Source organism: Mesocricetus auratus, unplaced genomic scaffold (genome assembly GCF_017639785.1).
Source record: "Mesocricetus auratus isolate SY011 unplaced genomic scaffold, BCM_Maur_2.0 Super-Scaffold_100018, whole genome shotgun sequence".
NCBI lineage: Eukaryota > Metazoa > Chordata > Mammalia > Rodentia > Cricetidae > Mesocricetus > Mesocricetus auratus.
In genome coordinates, this window is record NW_024429199.1 from 11209486 (window position 1) to 11232477 (window position 22992).

Consider the following 22992-nt stretch of genomic DNA (forward strand, 5'->3'; position numbering starts at 1 on the left):
ATACATGTCATTAAGGTATATATGCATATATATATAAGTATTCACACTAATAAACATGCTTGATGTTGAGCAAGCTATTATTCTCAAGAGAGGCTCTTCCAGACAAACTGAACGTAGGTTTTCCTTTTATAATTAAAGTATGGGATGGAGACAGTGCAACTCTCCTGACTTCCCTTCCTCCCCTCTTAGGCAGAGCAATGACTGTGACATAAGACCTGGTTCTTTGCTCAGCATAAACAAGACCCTGGAGAGAGCCGAGCCCTTGTGCTGAGGGGAGTCAGCAGACATAAGGGCTTACGAGAGAAGAAAAGGTGTTGGGACCAGACAAGTATATAGTGAGGCACACAGGAGTTATGTAACCATGTACAATTTGCATGACTTTTCCCCACTTTAATTTCCTAAGTGTAAAAAGGGGAGCATAATATAAAACTCACATGGCTTTCCAAGAATTAGATAAGAAATGAAAAAACGTTAGCAGAATGCCTCCATAAATACTTGAGAAATGCGACACAGCTGTCATCTGATTATTCTTCACCAGTCCAGAGTTAAAACTGGATGTATTTACTATACATATACATATCCCATGTATTTACTATGCATATATATACATCCTATGTATTTACTATACATATATATATATACATCCTATGTATTTACTATGCATATATATACATCCTATGTATTTACTATGCATATACATATTGCACACATTTACTATATATATATATATTATATATATGTATATATATATCCCATGTATTTACAATGCATATACACATCCTATGTATTTACTATACTATGCATAACCCATTCATTTACTACAAATATACATATCATTGAGGTATAAAATGCACATGTATATTCACACTAATAAAAATGCTTAATGTTGAGCAAGTTATTGTTCTCAAGAGAGGTTTTTCACAACAAACTGAACGTAGGTTTTCCTTTTATAATTAAAATATAGGATGGAGGCAATGTCATCCCTCCTGACGTCCTCTTCTCCCTCCTTAGACAAAGACAAAGGAAACAAATCTATGCAAAGATGAGATTTAAAATCTACATACTGTCTGCTTCAGTTACATATAGACGATACCATACAGGACAATAGCTAAGAAAACAAGAGCAGCACAACCATTCCATTAGAAGAAAGGAACTTGCTGGGTAACAGGATGGACAAGCCATTTTTATGTGGTGTATGGCACTAACAGCCACCTGGCTTTTAAATCCAGGCACAAAGATAACATCGTCAGGCAATGCCATTGTTGTGATCTTAAACCAAATATGCTGAAAAATAAAAACTCATACTTGGGAGTTAATTAAGAAATACTTTTACTGGAGGAATGCTCTCTCAGCCTGGACACATGGGGGAGGACCTAGGCCCTGCCCGATATTATATGACACACTCTGAAAATCCCTCGTGGAAGGCTCTACTCTCCCTGGGGAGCAGGAGATGGAGTGGGATGGGGGTTGGGAGGAATGGGGGCTGGGGAAGGAGGGGAGGGAAAGGGAACTGAGAGTAACATGTTTAAAAAGTTAAATAAAAAATAAGTTAAAAATACTTTTAAAACATTAAGGCAAAATTTATAATTTCTCAGTGCCCCATCCTTAGACAAAGAACTTCAGGCAACTAGTGGGAGAGAGAGAGTTAGCCTCTCCTAGGGATAAGCCCCCTTATTTGATTGCCCAGTGCAGAATGCAGCCTTGAAACCAGATATACACAAACAACAAAAATAAACTTGACTAATTGTAATTATATATATATATATGCATACATATACACGCATACACACACACATCTTTATGTATGTGACAGTAATAACTAAGAAAAGGCTATCTACTTGAGGCGGGACATGGCAGGTGTTTAGGGGAAGGTAGATGAAAGAGGACAGAGAGAGGGAAGGAAGGAGGGGAAGTCATGCAATCTTATTTCAATTAAATATAAATATTTTTTTAAAGAGACACAGCGCTAGGGATGAAGTTCAGTTGGTTGAGTGAGTGTGTAACACAAGCAAAACCTTGGGTTAAAACCCCAAGCATCTAATAAATGAGGCATGGAGATAGAAGCTGGAGGACCAGAAATTTAAAGTCATCCTTGGCTATATACTAGCTGTGAGGCCAGCCTGGACTACATGAAACCGTATCTCAGAGTAAATAAATGTAGCATGGATTCCTTGCTATATAACAATGAGAAAACTTTAGAATGCAGGAACTCTCTTTCATAGCCACTAATGTACTCGGGTGCCCCCGGGGCTTGTGGAATACTCCAGAGTATAGGGCACAGGCTTCCTGGAGGTAGAGAAAAACCCTTCCCTCCCCTGCCAGTTTGTTTGCCTCCTTCACACCAGCCCTCGAACATTCCACATTCCCTCTGCCAAACCCCCGAGTGTGTTGGGAAACACCAAGCAAGCATGCTGTCCAGATGCACAAGACCCCAAGTCAATCAAAGGCACTGCTTCTTGAAAGGGCCCCAGATAAGCTAACCAATCATGTACCTTGACAGCTTTCTCCCTCTGGAATCCTAAAGCACAGTGAGAGGCCTGCAGGTCAAGGGAATGGTGATGCGTCTTTGTACAAATCGAACGTCTGGAATTCCCCTCTCTGGCTTCCAGGAAGGACAGCACTGCTCAGTCCCGGCTGAGTGCTGGAGCCAGGCCCTTTATTACTAAGGTGACTAGTGATCTGACCTGGGTAAAATGCAGGGTTGCATGCCTGCTACTCCTGCCATGCACTTTCAAGCCCTTGCATCTCCTCTCTTTGAGAGAGAAATGCGTAGGCGATGACAGCACGGGTAAAGTATGACATAACAAGGCAGCTGGTACGAAATCAAACAGCATCATGGAAACGAAAATTAATGCCTAACCACTTGTGGCACACCAGGCTACAAACCCCTTAATGTCTTCACATCTGTGAAAAGCAGGGTTTTCGGGGACAATCTCTAAGGAGCACAGACATCCAGAGTGGCTGCCCGAGTGAAGACTCTACAACTGGTGAACTCAAACCAATACCAGCATACCAGCTTGTAAATACAAGCTTGTTGCTAGCCCTCAAAGAAATCCTTTGTGAACCCGGACTCTACTGTTTTCCTTAGGAAACCTGGAGTGTAATTCTCCAGATCACAGGTGGGTGGAGAACTACAACCATAGAAGTGAATTCATAGATTTCCAGACCTGTAGGCAAAGGCCTCTTGTGGGGGCTGCTTTCAGAGAAAAGACAGGGACAGCTCTGCTCCCATCCCCAGGCAGCTCTCTCTCAGTCACCTTGTCTGACTTCTTCTCACTAAGCCGAATCTTCGAAACAAAACAGCTTTCTTCATTTATGAAATTCAGCACTATAAAAGGACAGGGAGCTGGAGAGACCCTTCCATTTCAGCTGTTTTTCTTCCCCCCATTACTAAGGACACACAGTCAAAATTCTAAGTCTGCAAACCATACATTCAGGGGTGAGAGGTCAAACCCAGTTAGGAAAATGGAGGGCAAATACAGTCATCACCAGCAAAGAATATCTTTGACGTCTCTGTGCCACTTTTCATTTAAAAAATTCCTGCTTTGAATTTCCATGTCAAATAATTTTAAAAAACAAGCAGTGATGCTATAGATTGAAAGCTTTCTGTTATTTTAGGTTAAATCTGAAGAGCACCTATGTCTCTTCTTTTGTTAAGACTAAAGGGAGTCAAGTGCTGTTTGGAAAGTCTTCAGGAGTGTGAATTCCAGTAAGAGGAAGTGAACTTGGAGGCTATTTGTTGACCCCCTGTTTTCAAATCTAGTGTTTTAGGCACAAACTACAAGGTTAATTATGATCAGTTTAAAAGCTAACCAAATTATTAATGCAGTTTTCCATCTCACTCTTGAATTCCTTTTTTAAATGCACTAGAACTGTCGGCTGCCAATGTGGTTGAAGCTGCAGCAACACTAATAATGAACATGTATTATCACCAAGGCTGTAGATACACTCTAAACTGAAAGCACACAGACCTAATTATTGAGCTAAATTTATGCACAGAGCTAAGACACTCTCAGCTTTCCAGTTCACAAAACGTTTCTTCCAATGCCCATAGAGTGTCATCCCGATTCACCCTTCTCCTCTGTCTCCAGATATGAACATCAGGCTAGGGTGCCTGGACATTGATGAATGAATGAAAACTGCTCGGTTCAGCACCATGTGTGGTCCTCCTGAAGATGAGCATCATTTCTGTGGGACAGCAACTGAATCAGGGCCAACAGTGCTTTTTTTCCTGCCATGGGAAGCAAGTGTTTGGGCAAGGGCAACTAAAGTGACAGTGTGAACGGAAAATCCAAGATTTTGATCAATAGAGTAACACTGTAGAAAAAAATCTCCTGCATTTATACCCTGTAAATAACTTCCTATAATCAATTAACTTACTATGTAGGTAGGTGTGTGTGGGAGGGTGTATATGTGTGTGTATGTACAAGTATGTATATGTCTGTATGTGCTTTTGTGTGTGGTATATGTATTTGAGAGTCTATGTGTGTACCTGTGTTTTTGTGTGGTGTGTGTGTACTTTCCTGTGTCTATGTGTGTGAGTATGTGTGTTTGTGTGTGTGTCTGTGTGTGTGTGTGTGTGTTGAGAAGGTATCACGTTGCAGCCTAGGGTCCCCTCAAACTCCTAACAGTTGGCCTACCTTAGCCTCATGGCATGCTGGGATTACAGGTGTGAGCCATGATTCTGAGTTCAAAATTTTTTTAATGAAAGTCAACACTTATTACTCCCATGAATTCCTACTTGCTAGCAAACAAATGCAGTTTATTAAATTATATCACCTGTCAAGCATCAAGCTGAGAGATTCATATACTTTTTCTATTTTAATGCTTGCAACCATTATGTAAAGGAGAATTATTGGCCTCATTTCACTGGTGTGGGAAGGAAGACTATGAAAGGTTTTCACTATGGCATACAGCCTCCCTAGGTTGGCAAGATTTTGTGATGAGGGAAGTCCTTCTGTATATCTGTTTCTATTATAGGTTAATGAATAAAACACTGATTGGCTGCTTGGCCAGGCAGGAAGTGACATTGCTGGGCAGAATCAGAGTATAAGCAGGGACAAACAGGAAATCGCTCTTCTCTTCTCTGCTGAGACACTGAGACAGCTATTATCATGTAGCAGGCAAAGGAGTTGCAGGTTTGGTAAGCCACGACCACGTGGAAATACATGGATTAGTGGTTATGGGTTAATAATTAAGTCAGAGATAACCAATAAGAAACCATAGCCAACGGCCAACAGATTTATAATTAATATAAGTCTCGTGTGTTCATTTGGGGCTAAAGTGGTGGCAGGCCTAGCTGGGCCAGAAACATTCATGTTACAATTTTGGCCGTGAATTGATGCTTTATTTTGGTTACATTTATGATGAGTTACTTTCTGTCATTCCCTTTTGGGCCAGGAACCTACTGGACAAAAAAAGGTGTCTTCCCTAGTAAGGGTTCTGAAGTCCATTGGAAGGTGATTGGTATAGCAGTGGCATGTTCAAGGAAAGAAATAATAAATGATGTGGCAGTCTAGAAATGGGGGAGCCTATTAAAGACAATGGAGCAAGAGCTTGCTAAGAACACAGAGTCGGAGAAAGTAAGAGGATGCTCTTCTTGCAAGAAGAATGAAATAAAGCACAATCCTAAATCAGGTGTGTTTTGGAGACAGTAACAGTACTCAGTGAAAGTAGAGTCCTTCCCAGTGATCGAAGATGTGAAATGAAGCAAATGTCACCGTGATACTCATACAAAGAGAGCAATATTCTAGAACATCGTTCTTCAGACTAAAGTCATTCCATGAGAAGCTCCAACATTACCTGGAACCATGCTAAAAGTACCCACCCAGTCCCACCGAATGAGAAATTCAGCAGACAGAGTCCAGGCTTCCATCCTTGCCTTCACACAGTCTCCAGGGAATTCTGGTGTGTGTCAGTTTAAATCACTTCTTAAGAGAAATCCAGAACTATTAGAACCCTTAGTGGGGGAACAGGAGAGAAATGGCATTTTAAGAAGATGAACTTGCAGAATGGATTGGAAAAGAGATTGTTTGCAAATGTGTACACTCCACAGAGTTCTTCCATACAATTGTTAAAACAAGACAGTGTTTTTTTAAGAAAATACAACATTAATCTGGGAAGGAAAACATTAAGCTTCTCTTTCATACTTTTCTTACAGGAAGAGTACACTGATGAAATTCTGATTTTTCTAGTGGGAAAATAAAACCCTCACCTATAACTTTTTATCTTTTTAAAGTGAGACTGGAAAATCCAAGATTCTTAAAGTGCCACTGTGGTACTATAAGCACTGCTTATTAAAATACCTTTGTCTCAAGCACTTTATTAGTAATGGAAGAGAAAAATTTAATTGGATGTATAAAATCAAAACACAAGGAAAATGACAGCTCTTACTAAATATAGTCATTACCCAAGGAAAATGAACAGAATTGACTGAGGACTTTTTATGAACCACACACATGAAAAACCAAAATGTTGGATGTAAAACAGAAGGCAGAGTGACTTTTCAAGAGACTATAACTTTTTTACTCTAAAAACGTCTTGACCTTTAACAGAATCCCACAGTCATTTACATTTATTCCAGTGATGTTACATTTGCTCAAAAGATTTTTTTTATGAACCATTCTCACAGCCAGTTTACAAGTCACATAATAAAACAAATACAGCTTTCATTGTCTAAATCATCCTAAGAAACAGCTTTAAAACTGGAAAAGGTCATTTTCTATATTCATTATTCTCTTCATCTACTAGACATGATCCTTATGGCTTTTGACTGGGGGAGAAAACAAAACAAAACTCAAGTCCTTGTCAATGCACAGTGGCTGGCAGCCCAGGACTACTTGCATGATTACTTAAAAGGAGGTCAATTAGACAGAGTTATGCCTGCTGCTATGTCTGTTTTAAAAACGTATGTTCATTTAACAAATATCTGAAGGGTCCTATTTAGGACAAGGCCCAGAGTTGATGACGTGTCTGTCATTTGGTAGAATAAGTAATAGATTATCTCCCTCTCCCAGCCTGAGTTCTAGAATATATTAATGACCATAAAGAGCATATGCCACTGAAATTCTGTGCTCTTAAAGTAAGACAAAGACAAGGAATGCTAACCTGTACTGACTTTATCTTATTACTCATATAATACCTAATAAATCATAATTTTATTCACTCTATCTGCTAATTCAGTTTTCAATAGCAGTTAATAAATCATCTTTGTCTCTTACACTCCTCGAGTCCACTGACCTTCCAAGCTACTGAGTTCTTCTAAACACATTCTATGTTGGGCAACCCCAGGAGGGTTCCATAATGAAGACTAGCCAAAGTGCTCAACATGAGTGAAAGTGTACAATTTATTAACTCTCAGCCGATCATCAAAGAAATCATCCTTTATGTTACTTAAGGGTCCCCTTACATTTCTTAATAAGAATCCCTTATAAAACTGCTAACTTGTGCTAATAACTCCTTAAATCAAAATATGGACTACTTGGGCACTCTAATTATGAGTTGAAAATCAATAGCTGACAAGATACAACATCCAACACTGCCAGTTGACTACAAAAATAACATGCTTCCCGGATCAGCATCTTAAATATTCTAAAATTACTATCATTTCAAAGCCCTGTTTATAAAAATAATACACTACATTCATGTCAATCGTTATTCGATGTGTTAACACAGTCTCAACGTCAAATTTAAACAGTTCTGGTGTCTAGCATCATTTTATGAACTATTCAAGGTCTCAATGAATACAGATATATTTTCGAATATGCAGCTCTAAACCATTCTATATACTGTAACTGCAAATATTTGATTTGAAGGAATGAGCCAGAAGTCAAAACAAAGAGAGATGCCTAACTCCATTAACACCAGGTTTTCCTTCTATTTAGAAATAACTTAGATAAAAGTCATGCTTGTTTAACCCATGAAAGATTAGCCTGCTCTTTCAAACATAAGAAGGCAAGTGGTTACAAGATGTAAATGGTGTCCTTTGGAAGTCTTCTTAAATTCAACTCTGTAAGAAGTTTCATTTTTGGCATCAAAAAAGTCATTCTGAAGGGTGCTGGGACTATTTTTAACCTTCAACTATTACTTTAAATATTATTAACATGCCAAATGAATGCAAATCAAGGAAGATCTCTCCCACCACCCACAGATCGGCAGAGATGCAAAGACCATCATCTGGGAACTAATGAAGAAAATCCCAACTTCAATTTAAAAATGAAGACCAGCTGGTAAACTGGGGCTCAGCTTATGGAAAGTGGAACAATCCAACTCAAAGCCTACAAAGTCTCATCACCTACAAAAAATATAAAGATCCAAAAGACCACCTAGAGTATACCATTAGGATGGTTTGAGGGACACTACAACTAAAATGTATTATGATTCTTTAGTCCAACCTACTTACAGGAAAAATGAGATAAAGGTACAAGACAGAGGCGTATTTTAGTAAGACTAAAGTCTTCATTTATCTTAGTAATGAAAAAAAATTAATGCTCAGATCCAAAGAAATGGTAAATCATGATGCCTTTCTCTGATTGAATATACTTTCACAAAACAACAGAAGAAAACTTCAGCAATAAAAGCATGTTTCTATAGTATGAAACTGTGAAGGAGTCTAATCTATTAGACAGACACAGGGTGCAGAATCTACTTGCAAACTTCCCCTACACGTCAAACCCTCTTTGCAAAAACAGGCCTTGGCTTAAAATGAAAAAAAAAAAAAGCACAGGAAAGGCACTGGCAGCTTCTAAAACTTACTTTCTCCCTTGCTAAAACATATCTCAAAGAACAACAATTTATATTGAGCACATTCAGCGATGTAGCCTTTGATGTTCTCCACATCCAAGAAGGGTAAAGTTTCAACAGCTGGAAATGAGAGTCTGAGACAGGGTACACACCAGGTGCTACCTTAAGCATCCACAATTCTGTCTTCATCACTCATACCCTGGCAAAGATGAATAAGCACAGGGTTTAAGCAGCTTGAGTATATATATTCCCCTGAAAGGAAAACTAAATTCAAACCATCATGGCTTAAATTTCAGTTCAGGAATCTATACTGTGACCTTCAGAAAGGGCCAGGAGTGCTGTATGTTTATCTCTGATGTTCTCTTGTCCCTTAAGTCACAGGGATTCTAGACAGATCTTGAAAGAACCATTCACTGGGAAGGGTCTGACAGAAACAGAGGCTCCAGCAAGAACTGTGGTGCTTGCAGGCAATGAGTTCGTGTCTCAACCACAGTCCTTCATAGGCCTGTGTATCAATTACTGCCACACCCTTTCCCATAAACTCTTGGCGTATGCAAACAGGCTTCCCCGGGAGTGTGGCAACAAAAATGTTTTAGAGTATGTTGTACTGTATTATTAAACTTGATTCTTTCATAACTGGGAGTTATTCGTTTGGTTTCCATCTCGTTTACAAACCTACCTTGACATCAACTTCTCATGATAAGCATTCGCAGGAGGACCTGGAGACTAGATAATCTGATAAAACACACACACACGCACACACACACACACACACACACACAAATACATACAAATTTTCAAATAAAAGTTAATATCATATTGCTTGAGATCAGAGAAGAGTGCAGCAACACGAGGGCTGGGTATTTGCAGGGAGAGAGGGGAGAGAGAGAGAGAGAGAGAGAGAGAGAGAGAGAGAGAGCTGTTCTCATAAGAAATGTCAAGGAAGCACAAGGCCATTGGGTGTTCTAATTTCATCTGAGTTACATGCAGGACTGCTGGGCTCTGATTTACCTAGGGCAACTGCTGGAGGATTCATGAGAGACAAGCACTCACTCCTAAAGGCTCTTAAGCCGTAATCTCATTTGCTTTTCTTTCAGGTTCTTAATGATCACAGAAATCTTATCAGGACCCATGTGGAGGTGGGGTGGGGTGGCCTCTGTCATCTTAAGAGCAAATATCAGCCAGCATTGCTTTTTCAGGGGATATCTGAAGCTGCTCCAAATCCCTCCAAGATGTTCTCAGCAGGGCTGCTGGCTGCTGGGTTGCCAGTCAGGGCAGAGGAGGCAAGAGAGGCACAGCAGGACCAGTCAGTCTCCCGGGGCAGGTTCCCATTAGAGTCCTGTATCACCCTGTGGATTGTCCTGCTCCGGCAGTGAACTACACTGCTACACCCCATCCTTCGGACACCAAGGGCATTTCATGAAGCCCAGTTGAGGCCCACGGCTGGTAGGTAAAGCTAGTAGTAGATCTCAAGATGTCTGAGGGCCTTTTCGATCTGAAACCTGATACAGCTAAATTCAAGATGAAATTCTAAACTGAAAAAAAGAAAAAGAAGCTAAGAGCTACAAAATACCACGTTGGCCCAAACTCTGAGTATCAGGTTCTTAGCTCTCGTTACACAGTTTATCATAATTACACGATTTTTGCCAAATCTGAAATATCATTTTCTTCTCAATTCTTTAAAACATCCCTCCAAGGACAAAACAAGTTGGAAGTCACTTTGCTCGGTCTATTTTGAGGACTGATGTCAGTACTTCAGGAGGCAGCTTGACTGTGACTACCCTGAGGACAGCACTTGAGAGCAAGCATATCTGACTGTAGAAATGAGTTCATCTTTCACACAAGCTCTGAAGTGCAGAAACAGAAGTCTATGCGCTCAGTGGATGAGTTTACAGATACCGAAGTTTGTTGGAATTTAGCAAGCTAAGAGAACTACAGCTGTCTACGGCACAATTCAAAACCACCTGTCTGGAAAGATCATTTGGATGAACTGTACATGTATCTCTCTAGTCATCAAAACCTAATTTTAACGATTATAACTGTCTTTTGGCATTCCAGCACTATATCCCAGGTCTGTTAATCAGCATAGGAAATAAATTCCTCTTGGAAGTAACGGCATTGAAATAAAAACAAGCAGCACTGAGGTATACCAATTGCGTGCCTGTTACCATGTTAAGCTTCAGGTGCAAAGTCACTTTTAAACCTCAAGGTCCAACATAGTAAGTACTAATATGGTCCTCATGTTACAAATGAGAAAAATGATGTTCTGAGAGGTTAAGCAACTTGATGAAGGTCACAGAGCTAGTGCATGCTGAAGACCATCTCTGATGAGGTAATATGGGTACAGTCACTATTGTTCTCAAATTTCACTGTAAGTGGACAGAGTAGAAGAGGGGAATATGCAATGCACTCAAAGAACTCCCAGGACCTCCTCAAGGAGACAGAAAGGGCCACAGATTGTTGTGCTGTTGTTTTTTTAATGTACATATTCCTCCAAAAACCAATAGAGTCCTCTCAGGTTATTTATGAATCCTTCTGCTATCTATAAAGCAATGGGTGGAGAGCACCACATACATTTATAGTTTGAAGAGCTCCCATGAATCATTGCACTCTTCGTCTCTGGGCACCCGCATCTTTTTATATATTGTAATCCCTTTGCTTCTTCACTTCCCTACACAAAGGTATACAGTAGAATGGTCACAAATGCTTCTGCTCTCGAAGAGAGCTTTATGAAGAGAGAAAACTACATCACATCACACTTAGCCATGTGCATTTAAAAACAGTCTTGTGAGTCACAGCCATAGTAACATTTTTTAAAAACTTAAAACCAACCAAGTAAACTTGACAAAAGGGCAGACTTGGGTCTCATGTGTTTTATGCTCATTCTATATTAGGGTCTGTATAGAACAAATATAGCTAGCCTGCAAATACTCTTCATTTAGGAATTTAAGTATGAGGGCGATGGTGAGCCACACTCACCAAGAATCAGGACTTCTATTCTCAATTCAACTCTGCCACTAACTGGTGATTTCCCAAAAAGTCTTGGTGTTTTGGATACTCAGCCTTAGAGTACATGAGCCAAGGTGCCACTTGGGTCTCAAGCAGATATAAAATTTTATGATCTAATGCATCTGTTTAGTTTTTAAAATAAAAAAACTTAAGGTTAGCATTTTCTTAGCATATTGTTGGCAATCAAAAATAACTTTTGGCATTTATATAAAGGCTCTTTGAGAGAGAATGAGGTAATCTTAGGTAGCTCTGATACTAACCATTAGGCAAGGCAGTAGGTTATCAACAGAGGGAAAAGTTAAGACATTTTCCCCTAAAATAACACAGTATCTCCCTTTAATTATTAATCATCTTCTTCTTTTCCCTTCCTATCTATTTAGGTCATTTTGCCAATCATTTCCTTTACCTCTGGGATCTTATTTTGGCCAATTAAAACATATTATGTTTATGGTTTCCTACATGGTATAAACGAAATGAAAAGCCTGCTGGGCTATGGCAGTGTAAGTTAGATCCTGGGCACTTCACATGCCCTCTACATTTTAGCCTCCATCCTTCACAGGCATCTGTATGTATTCTTCACTTGTGAGCCTGACACGTACACTGAAAGCCCCCATCAGTACCAAAGTTACATATAGAGGCTTTAAAAACATTATACTTCAAGCATGTAAGTTCTGCAGTGAATTCCAAGAAAGTACGATCTCTCAGAAAGGCATTTCACACACATGAAGCATTAGGGTCAATTTCTCAAGATGGCTTAGCTAATTAGCTCACCTGAGGACTGCTGCAAAGGTTTCAACACCGGGTGCACATTTTTAAACTGCCTTTTCCCAATTTTACCAGGTTCTAAGTCCTACACACAGCTCCTTTATGTGAATCTTAGCTACCTGATAGGATGTAGTCAAGGTATTCCCTTTATAGAACTTAAAGAATGGCTTGCAGATAATTAAACTAAAGACAATTCACTTCTACTCACAACCTTTCTTGTTTAGGTAACATCAGCAGTTAGCACCTACTCTAGTATTTACACTGTTGAATTTGTGACTTATTCATCTTGCTGAAGACAGAACCCTTTACAAATCTCAATAACTCCCTTGCTTTGGGATCCCTGAGAGAGACAGGCTCCCACTAGTATCTATTTAATAAGGAGCATGGAGGGGGCAGTGGACTGGCAAACAACCTAAATGTGTCCTAACCCTTTAGGCTAAGACTTCAAAGGATAGTCTCCTTGTAAATGTGCTTTTCCATATTAAAACTCATAAAAGTCCCCTGGAAGGTTAAGTTTCATAATAAAAGTCTTTTTGTTTCAGTTTGTCAAGGTAACTTATTCTCACATCTGATCTTGAGCCAAAGGGCAAACAGTTAATATTTAACATAAGCTGTAAACAGTGCTCAAGTACATGCAGGCACATACATGCACGCTCGCACGTGCGCGCACCATATGTGCTAGTGTAAGATGTAATAACATGTGTTTCCATCACTGGTCACCAACACACATCTTTCTCTATATGTTTGAGTATACACACAGGTCTAGAGTGAAATAGCCTTCTCCTGAGAACCGGAGAAGACAGCTGTGACTGTAGTGGACAGGTCTTAGAGCACCATCTGACAGACTATCAGCCGGCAGAACTCCATGCCCTTCTTACGCTGTGGGGGACTCCAGTCTGAGAAGGGGTACTTTGTCTTCTTCTATCACTCAGAATGCACCCTAACTCCAGAAAATGAAAAATAAAATGTTCATTGTTCAAAGCAGATTAGGGCTTCACCCTAAGGGACAGGGTAGGCTCACTGTTCTGTACCCCACCCCCCCAAAATCTTTAAAAACCTTGTTAATTAAAATAAAAACGTGCAGTAGAAAGGGAAATAGAGCACATTCCTGATAATTCCATGAAACGATTTAACTTTTAACACTTTTTAAAGTACAGGATAACTTGAGTAAAATTTTATGGAGGTCAAATTCATGACAATAAATATACATTTGGCATGTATCAGAAGCCAGGGAAATTCAGGATAAATGTTTTTAAAAGGTTTTCCCATGGGTGGGAAGAGGGAAGTCTACATCAAATCCATCATTATTTGAATTAGAATTCATTCAATACCTTTTTGTCAAGGCAATGTCCTGTTTCAAATTAACAGCCTACCTCCCTCCAAACTTATTAAAAATCCAATGTGGTACCAACAACACAATTACGTCATCGATATAAAAGCAGTGGGAACTGCCGTGCAACCAAACTTACAAAATAAAAGCTTGACTAAAATTCAATCCTATAGCTTCTAAGTTTTGACTGTAAAAGTTTTAGTGCATGCAAGTACAATAAGGAACTTAAGTCTAAAGACAACTAAAACATACAGAGACAAGAACAGAACCATGGCAAAGGGCTACCAGGCGACAGCAAGTAACCTATAGTGCAGGAAACAGAACCTGAATGTATAAAATTAAAGCCTAATGAGCCCTCCTCAACTGACAACCACTTTTCCTCTCCATGACCAAGCATTGGGTCCTTTAGAATAGCTTGAGTTGAAGGTAAGGATGTGGGGGTAGGATACTAAAAATAATTACATACATGCATGAAGCCGTCCAAGACTAATAATAATAAAGAGAATAGCATGAAGTATTGGTTTGAGTTTACAAAGGACTATGTCTCCTTGAACTATTCTAATGGAAAAATCATAATTCATTTCTCCCCTCACCCTGTTGGTCTTTGACTAAATATTGAAGCAAATCATGCTGACTACTTGGGGTTTTCATAACAGTTTGGGATTTTAAAGAACATGTTTAATTCTGACACTTTAGATAAAACTGGGCGGTTTGAGCTAGGTTCTAAGATGTTGGCACCACATGACAGAGGGTATACAAATTTCCTTGACACGGTAAATTAAGTTCCTTTGACTTAGAGACACAGTTAAGAAGGGTCTAATAGTCAATGGATATCCATACTGCTAAAATGCTGCCCTCAGGCTACCAGGCACTGTGTCTATTCTGAACCCCCTTTCAGTCATTAGTGACCAGCTTTTTAATACTTTAGTGTTTAAAATCTCTGCTTCCTACGACTACGGCCTGCATTAACTGGCCACTCAGGAATTGAGAAGCACGTCATGAGTAAATTATTCTCTTCAAACATCAGCAGCAGCAGACACTGATCATTAGTGGGTCCATTTTCTAAGGGTCTGTATTAGTTAAGGAACCTAAGAGGTAAGGGTGGGAAGATGTTTAGGAAGAGTCAGAAGTGTGTCTCATTCTCCAGGAAGGACAGTTCCTGGGGAAACTGTTGGGGAAGTTACTCAGGAAAACAGAACCTATTCCCCCACCATGCTCGAGGAGGATTCACTGCAAAGCAGGTAGCCAGAAGGATGATCAAACAAAGTCATGGGCTTGGAGGGCTAAGAGACACTATTCCCAGAGAAATATAAAAGGGACCCAAGTCCACTTGAACTTGCTCAATGACAACTTACCCAGTTTCATCTGGTCTTAGGCACATCTTATGACAATCAACCTGCCCCCATTCTGCAGTCCCTTTAAATTTCGTTACAGCCTCCAAATAATGTTCACTCCCTGAAAACGCTATCATGACCCTTTCCTGACAACATAACTGACATCAAAACAAAAGCCTCAGAAATATTACATACTTTTATGATACATTTTAGAGGATTAGCCAAAGTTGGGATGTCATGCTTTCACCACAGTTCAGCAGGTCTGGATTCCCTGGAAAACACAGGGAAGCAGCTGGAAGGGGACATGTCCCCAGAACCTGGTGAGTGGGAAGCTTCTGCTTCCTCATTCAGGTCTCAACGGGGAACTAACTGCTTCTTGAGCTGTAAGTCCTCAGCTTTTGCCTTTGAAATGACAGCCTGAAAGGATTTCCTAGGATTCCTTCACCTTGAAGCTTGTGAGAAACCAATCACAGGCTAAAGTGAAAACAACCAGAAAGAAATTACACAGGACTTACCAAAGTCCATGTTTGGTCTAGATTGAGTTTGTTACTGAGCTACTGTGGAGGTGGACCTGTTGCATCATAGAGAATATCCCTTTCCTGAAAATGTGCTAGTAAGACAAGAAGCAGTAGATCTCTCTCTGTCTCTCTCTGTCTGTGTCTCTCTGTCTGTGTCTCTCTCTGTCTCTGTCTCTGTCTCTCTCTGTGTGTGTGTGTGTTCTCCTATCTTCAATCAGTAATAGATAGTAAGTGACCCATGACAGGAAGTCTCAGGTTTCATGTTTATAGCCTGTTACTTACACACAGAATGCCACCTGGCCAAGCGAAGGCCACGTGACCGAACACTGGGCGCATTGGCTCACTGCTATAACCTTTGTATCACGCGTGATCGATGCCCTGTGTTTATAGTCAGCTTCAATTTAAAACCACCTGCAAGCCTTCGTGGGGGGGGGGGGCTGTTCAAGACCAGCCCAGTGACTGCTCTCAGGTTGGACTAACTGCAGCCAGCAAGGAGGCAGTGTATCACCTGTGTGTTCACTCACACCTGCCTCTTCATAGCTTAAGCTCAACACAGTACATAACTTTAACCCGATTCTGCCTCACATCCTAACTGGCCACATCTCCTAAGGTAGTAAAAGGTAAACGTGCACCCTTTGGCAAACTGTGGAAGCGCAGACCTCGCTTGCCTCTCTGCATGACAACGTTGAAGCCCTAAGTTCCAACCGTTTATCATACCTCCCTGAAAAACACAGCAGTGTGACTGGATTTCTGGCAGGGTTTACTCACCTCTTTGATCTTTGCTCTCTTCTCGCGGATGGTGGCATCAGCTGGCTCTCGGTTCTCTACCCCGATGGGAGGCAGGAAGTCTACCTGGGGCAGGCCCCCAAACAGCTCCTTGTCACGCAGATGGTCCTGAGCCACCTTCTCCTTCTCCAGCAGAATGTCTCTTTGGATTTCCTCGGGCAGCTTCTGCAGGGTCTCCTTGGCTTCCCTGAGAGCCCGCTCGTGGTTTTCACGGATCCTGGCTAAGTTGTCCTCCACGACAGCACCGGGGTCGCCGGGCACGCCTTCCTCGCGGTGCCGGACTCGCCCCTCCGCGGCATCCTCGGAGCGCGCCCCGGGCCCGGGCTTGTGCTCTGCCGCCGGCTGCAAGGCGGGGTTGGAGTGGAACAGGACCCCGCTGAGCAGCTTGGAGGAGTCAGGCAGGAAGAAGATTGCCCCGAAGCAGAGCGTGATGAAGGCGCTGAACACCAGCAGCAGCACGAACTTCTCGGTGAGGCGGAAGGCGACGGGGCCAGACCCCTTTCTACTGCCACTAAGCCCCCCGCCCAGGCTGCCGCCCAGGCCGCCGCCCCCGGGGCTACTGAAGAGCGGCAACAGGCCCCCCACGGGCATCGCTCCGGTCGTTGCAGCCTCCGGTTGGCAGTCTGTCCAGGGGCCGGGCGCCGAGCCGCTCAGCAGCCAAACTTCGCTGCCGCCGGCGGTCAGCGGCTGCGGGGCCGGCTCTTGCGCATCCAGGCCGCCCAGAGCGCGTGTCTGAGCTGCGGGTCTCCCCCCTGGAAGCGGCTCCCCTCCGGCTCTCCTCGCCGGGGCGGCTCCTTTGGCAAACAGGCACGCGAGGCAGACCGCTGGCTGCAGCCCCTGTGGGGAGAGGGGACAGTAAAACGCAGTGGTTAGGAAGATGGTGAGAAAGTTTCCAGCGGGTCCCCGCCCTCCCCTCGCCCCGGTAGCCGCAGGACAGTTCCCCGGCAGGCAGCCCCGCGGTCCAGCCGCGGACACCGCCCTCGGAGCCCACTTTGGACTTGGGGTGAAGTTTTCCAGTCTCCGAGGCAGGGTGTCCCGCTGCACATCTGGGGCAGGGCCGCGGTGGACACCTTGGTGGCAGGGGCGGCGCACCTCTGGGCAGCAAGGGCACCGCGTGCGTGGGGGGAGCTCGTCAACTTCTCCTGCTGCTGCCCATCTCCGTGAGTGTCCCGGCTGGCGGAGGAGGGCGCATGCAGCCCGGCGACCCTCCGGCCCCCGGGACACGGCTCAGGTGAGCGAGCGCGCCGACCTGCCGGCGAGTGCGAGCGAACCGGGCACGGTGCTGCCCTCCGCCTCGGCCCCGCCGTGCACTAATAGCACTGCCGGTCTCCGGGCGGTCGGAAACGAGGGCGGTGACGCGTCCGGAGAGTGACAGCGCGTCCGGGCCAATCTCACGCCTCCCAGGGTCCCGCGGGGGTGGAGCCGAGGCGGGGAGGGGGCCGCGCAGGGCGGGGAGTTTACGGGAAGCGCAGCCTCGCGGGGACCCGGCAGAGGCGGAGAGGTCGCAGCTCCCCAGGGCGCGGTAGGGTCGGAGCTGCGCCCCGGAGCCGGAGCCGAGTCAGATCTATCCTGAGAAGCAGAGCCGGAGCTGGTACGAGCTTACACCGCCCCAAGCCCACTCGACCCGGATCCCCAAAGGTGGTGGATTCTCGAGCGACCGCGACTAACGCGGTAGCGCCTGCATGCTCCTGGACTCGCCAGTTGGCGATTCCGAGGAGAACACGGGGGACTGCGGGGCAATGGGTGGTTTTGAAGCGCGTCTTTTCTCTTTCAATCGCCTCTTGTTACCCAAGGCAGGGATTCCCCTGGCGCCCAGTAACTCTCAAACCCAAAGTCCCTAGGCTCCCCGCAGAGCTTTTGAGCTCTTCTCTGCCTCACTAACACAAGAATCCACCGAGGCTGGGATTGCTTGGGGCTTTAAGTATGCACCCTCATCCCCTTCCAAAAAAAAAGTTGTATGCCACCCCCACACTCCCCCACTTTCGAAATTCATTTACCTCATCGCAGTTGGTCAAATTTTCCATTCAAAGAAGACAGTTTTATGCTGCCAGAGCTCCAAGCAATAAATTGAACCCTGTTGAAATTAAGTCTTGGATGCGACAACTCCCAGCGAAGCAGACTTGGTCCAATAGAGATTGTTTTCAGGACAGCCTTGCAGTATTCAGTCTCATGGAATGTCATGGAGACTGGCTCCACCTCCCATGACATCGCTTGGAATGCCCTGCTGATATTGCATAGATCTATATTTTGGCTTGGTTGGGAACCCCCTGCTCCCAGGTGAAGGGACAAGAGAACATTTTTTGCGAACTCTGTTATGAATCCCCTGTTGCTCCAGCAAGAAGCAGTTACCAGAGAGGAAAATTTGACCGACTTCCCACTCACTTTGGTAGCAGCGTTGTTCACCACCAACCTTCTCCGGAAAAGGGAGTTCGGTTTGCCCTTTACTTGTTGGCTTAGTTCAGAGGAAAACACATGGCACTTTCCAGGAGAGTGCCCACAGTACAGTTGTTTCCAGGTGTTGGGCTGTATGAAAAAATAGAAAACCAAGTCAGAAATCCTACAGCAGTTTTCGTTAAAGTATTAATTATTAATATTAGCCGTCATTAGTTGTGAATTGGTTTTTTTGCAAAATGAGCCAGGCACACATTCAAAAGTTCTGGTTAATAAGAGTTTATGGCTTGATGAATCCGACTTCATGGCTTGATTATTTTGATACTTGCTATGAAATTCTATGCCCAGAAGAGTGCAGCATATCCAAGCAGGGTAATAGATTTAGCCTTTAAATGAAAGCAACAATGTTTTCTTTTAATGATGGAAAGGTAAATTTGTTTCAAATTATATTTGTAGGTTGTGGGTAGGCTGAAAACTTAATCACTGTGAAATAATAGTGTTTATTCCCAGCAAGACTCTGGAAACTGAGCTAGTTCACAGAAGAGAAGGCAGATCCCTAGAAACTGGGACAGACTCCTGAGGAAGCCTACTGCTTGCTTCCTGGTCATTTGGAGTGGGTGGGGAAGATTATTTTTCCAACTATGTTTTAAAAAATGGGATTTTTATAGAGTCAGAAATACCTATGAATGTTCATTTTAAATTGGTATAAGTATGTATTACAAAAAATAATAAAACCCACCTTTAAGTACATGTATTAGGATATGACAGAGATATTCATACCTAATTCTGCTTCTAAATTCCTTAATCTTGATGCCAAACCAATTTGGGCATTTAGGATAGTGTCTGTAGTGTAAACATTGAAAAATTCAACACATACATTTGAGGTTGATTTCTCCCTTCTAAATATAAATATATATATATATATATATTCCTAAATTTTTAAGGTTACCACTATTTTTATTTTGGTTTGCTTTTATGAAGCTTACTTTAAGGTTGTGGGGTTTTTTCCTGGTTTATCATTAGGCATAGGTTTATTATAATCAAAGCTTGATTTGGTAATTTACTAAATGAAAAGTTAATTTGTGTAGTGGAATATAAGTCTACATTCCAGGATGCCCATCTGTGTGAGGCAAGTTGAGAATATGATGGGACTGCCCATGTTTGGGCTAGAGCAAGTTTAAAACAGACTCACAGAGAAGTTATTTTGAGATGTATGCTAATCAAATCTGCTGTGCAAACCTCTTTAAATAGCCACCTGAGGTCCCATGTGTGTATGGTAAGCAGGGGACAGACAGCAGGTAGGAATGGGCATGGTATAGAAGCAGGTTGGCACTGTTCCTTGACTGCAGTACTCAAAGCTAGTCTTAGTCTCTTTCAGAAAAATGTGGAAATGGAAAATGAATGTGGCCAGTTATAGTTTCTCAAGTCTTGAATCTTGATTCTGTCCCTTCAGTGCAGAACCCAGATTACCTACCTGAAGGGATGCCTTGGTCTTTGTGAATGCAGTGTTTCTGACAGGATTGCTGTTTGCTTATTGTGAACTGTCTAATGTAAACTTGGCAACCTTAACATTTTGTGGGACTGTCTCCCTCCGACTCTCTCTCTCTCTCTCTCTCTCTCTATATATATATATATATATATACATATATATATATGTGTGTGTGTGTGTGTGTATGTATATGTATATATGTATATATAATCAGCTAATCCTTCTGATATAAAGCCCCCATGTACTGTTTGCCACTTGCCTACAAATGCAGTTCTCACTTTGTCCCCCCGCCCCCTCTTCAGTTCTTTTGTCTCTTTAACAATTTGTAGATACTCGTATTTTGAGATTTTAAATACACTTTAGAATAATACCAATTTAGAAACTTGAATGTAGTCAAAGACAAACCCAAAGCAATCTCTGATATAATTTGGCTGCTTGAATTTCAGGTTTTCTTTTTCAAAAATAAATTAACAAAAGGTAGATTTAACATTTACAGTATGATAATTATGAGCATGTCTACAGAGGCCTAACTGGCAGTATTTTAATAGCTGGTAAGTTAATAATTTTGTAAAAAAAGTGCATTCTTACAAATTAAACCACAAAAAAATCTTTCTTGGGCATTTTCTACAATCTTCAAGTTAGAATTCTAGGAAATAATTCTTTTAAAGATGCTAATATTTGTTTTGGGTTTAAAAATAAAATTCAACTCAATGAAGTAAGTATTTTAGTTCAGGTAACAGTTACTGAATATTTCTAGCAAGTTGCACCCCTGATTAACAGAGTTTCTAATTCACGTCAGATCCAGATCAGAATGGGTCTTGGGTTTTATTTTAAAAGTAAAATGTAACATAAAGAAAGTACTTTATTGTGAATGTTAATCTTGACATTTTAATACTTCAATGGACAACTCTGAAAATTACATTAACTGTAACAAGGGAATTAATTAAAGGTTTAAAAAGAATTATGAGTAATATTGGTATTTAAATTGGAAACTGTAGTCTATTTGTGGTGCCATGTTTTTTTCCTCCCCTAAGTTTGCTTTGGAATGGCTACATACTGTAGTAGAATACTTTCGTAGAGATAACTATTACCATTGGAAACAAGGAGAGGAGTTGAATCCCCATGCTCATCCTGACACTGCAAGGCCATGTTGAGACATCTGTTTTTGTTTTGAACACTTACGTTATCAGCAGTTCCCAGTTTTAAGGCATTGTGTACCACAAATATATGCCAACTGGCTTTGAGGAACTTTCTGTGGAACTCTCCATGGAAAGGAAGTTGTAAATGGTGCTTCCTCCTACCAGTCACCTCTATGAAGATGTAAGCCCCTACAGAAGTCTAAAGTGGAGCAAAATACTGTTACAATGCCAATAATCAATGTAGCATTAAATTAGAAGTTTTCATTCATTTTGAATGTTAGTGTTTACAACTGAAGTTTATTTAAAAGAAGAGATGGAATAATAGTCTCAGAGAAATTCTAAACCAACTTTCAAGGTGAAAATGGTGTATGAAAATTCTCAGATGTTGTTTCCATGAGAATAAAAAAAAGGGGGGCCTTAAAAAAATAAACCTTTGGAGTAACTGGCAAGAGCTAATGAGGCATTTATTATTGAAGACATTGTATCCCTTGGTTGTGTAACCATGGTGCATGAGTTATCTAGATTCTTGAAAGGAGGATCCTAAGAAGGGGGCAGAAAGGATATTAAGGATGTGTCATTTTTCAACTCCTATCCTCTGAGAAGAAGGGATACATGGGTACTTCCACTCAGATGTGACTGGGAAAGCATCATACCATATTTCCCACTCTTTGTGGGATCAGAATCTTGAGAAGATGTGAGTGATGGCAAAGTACAAAATGAGAAGAATGATATTCAGTGCAGTGCTTGAGAAATTTGAAGCTCAGGGCAGAAAATCTTCATATGGGGCTGTTAACAACAACCACTATGACCCTTGTATATAAAATGTTTGCATTTTATGACTTGAAAAGATACTATTTCAACAGAGTGAAACAAAAAACAAGTCTCCAAGACTAGAGAAAAAATTTTCCTTTCTTAGTTTTTAATACATTAGATATAGTTTAAAATAATTTTCCTTTGAAAATAATATTTACTACATTCTCTGTTGCAGAAAAGATCACATGTTCTTCCAGAAAAAAGAAAAGAAACTCAAAAATAAAATATTTTTGATATATTATTCAATCCAATTGAAATATTTTTCATGAAATAAAGTGAAATGAAACCACATGTGCCCGTTCTATTTTGGAGAAACGATCTACAAGCATGACCCGCGAACTCTTGGCTTCCCCCTTTCGTTGCAAAATAAACATGATGTGCATTACAGCATGTTCAGTCCTTCTTATTGTCCTGGAAGACATAATCTTGACTTCACCCCGGGTCTCTGCAACTAGGAATTCACTTGTCTATGTAACTTAGTTTTCAAGTTCATTTGGTTCATTCATGTTTCCTGCAATATATAGATTCACTGAGAGATGAAGTCAAAGTGCATCTGTGTTGCTAGCTGAGCCCGAGCAAATTGGACCCCCTGAATGTTTGACTAGTAGACTATGCACTTGATAGAATGAAGACTGTTCTGGACTATGGCAATGAGATATATATGGAATATATATAT

The 22992-nt window shown here is 41.7% G+C and overlaps 1 protein-coding gene and 1 long non-coding RNA gene across 2 annotated transcripts in view; one reads left to right on the plus strand and one right to left on the minus strand.

The window, feature by feature from the left end:
• The window catches only part of Man1a1 (mannosidase alpha class 1A member 1), a 173281-nt gene extending 154617 nt beyond the window's left edge, over window positions 1-18664 (minus strand). Inside the window, exons 1-2 of the mRNA XM_005073303.4 lie at window positions 18482-18664; window positions 16467-17321 (exon numbers count right to left, since the gene is read on the minus strand). Coding sequence (XP_005073360.2) covers window positions 16467-17321; window positions 18482-18508 — 882 coding nt within the window. The 5' untranslated portion in view covers window positions 18509-18664. The remainder of the gene's footprint in view (window positions 1-16466; window positions 17322-18481) is intronic.
• Window positions 17947-22701, plus strand: LOC121144458. Its single transcript, XR_005881813.1, has 2 exons — window positions 17947-18075; window positions 22492-22701. It is a non-coding gene; the product is annotated as an uncharacterized LOC121144458 (long non-coding RNA).
• The last annotated feature ends 291 nt before the right edge of the window (window positions 22702-22992 follow it).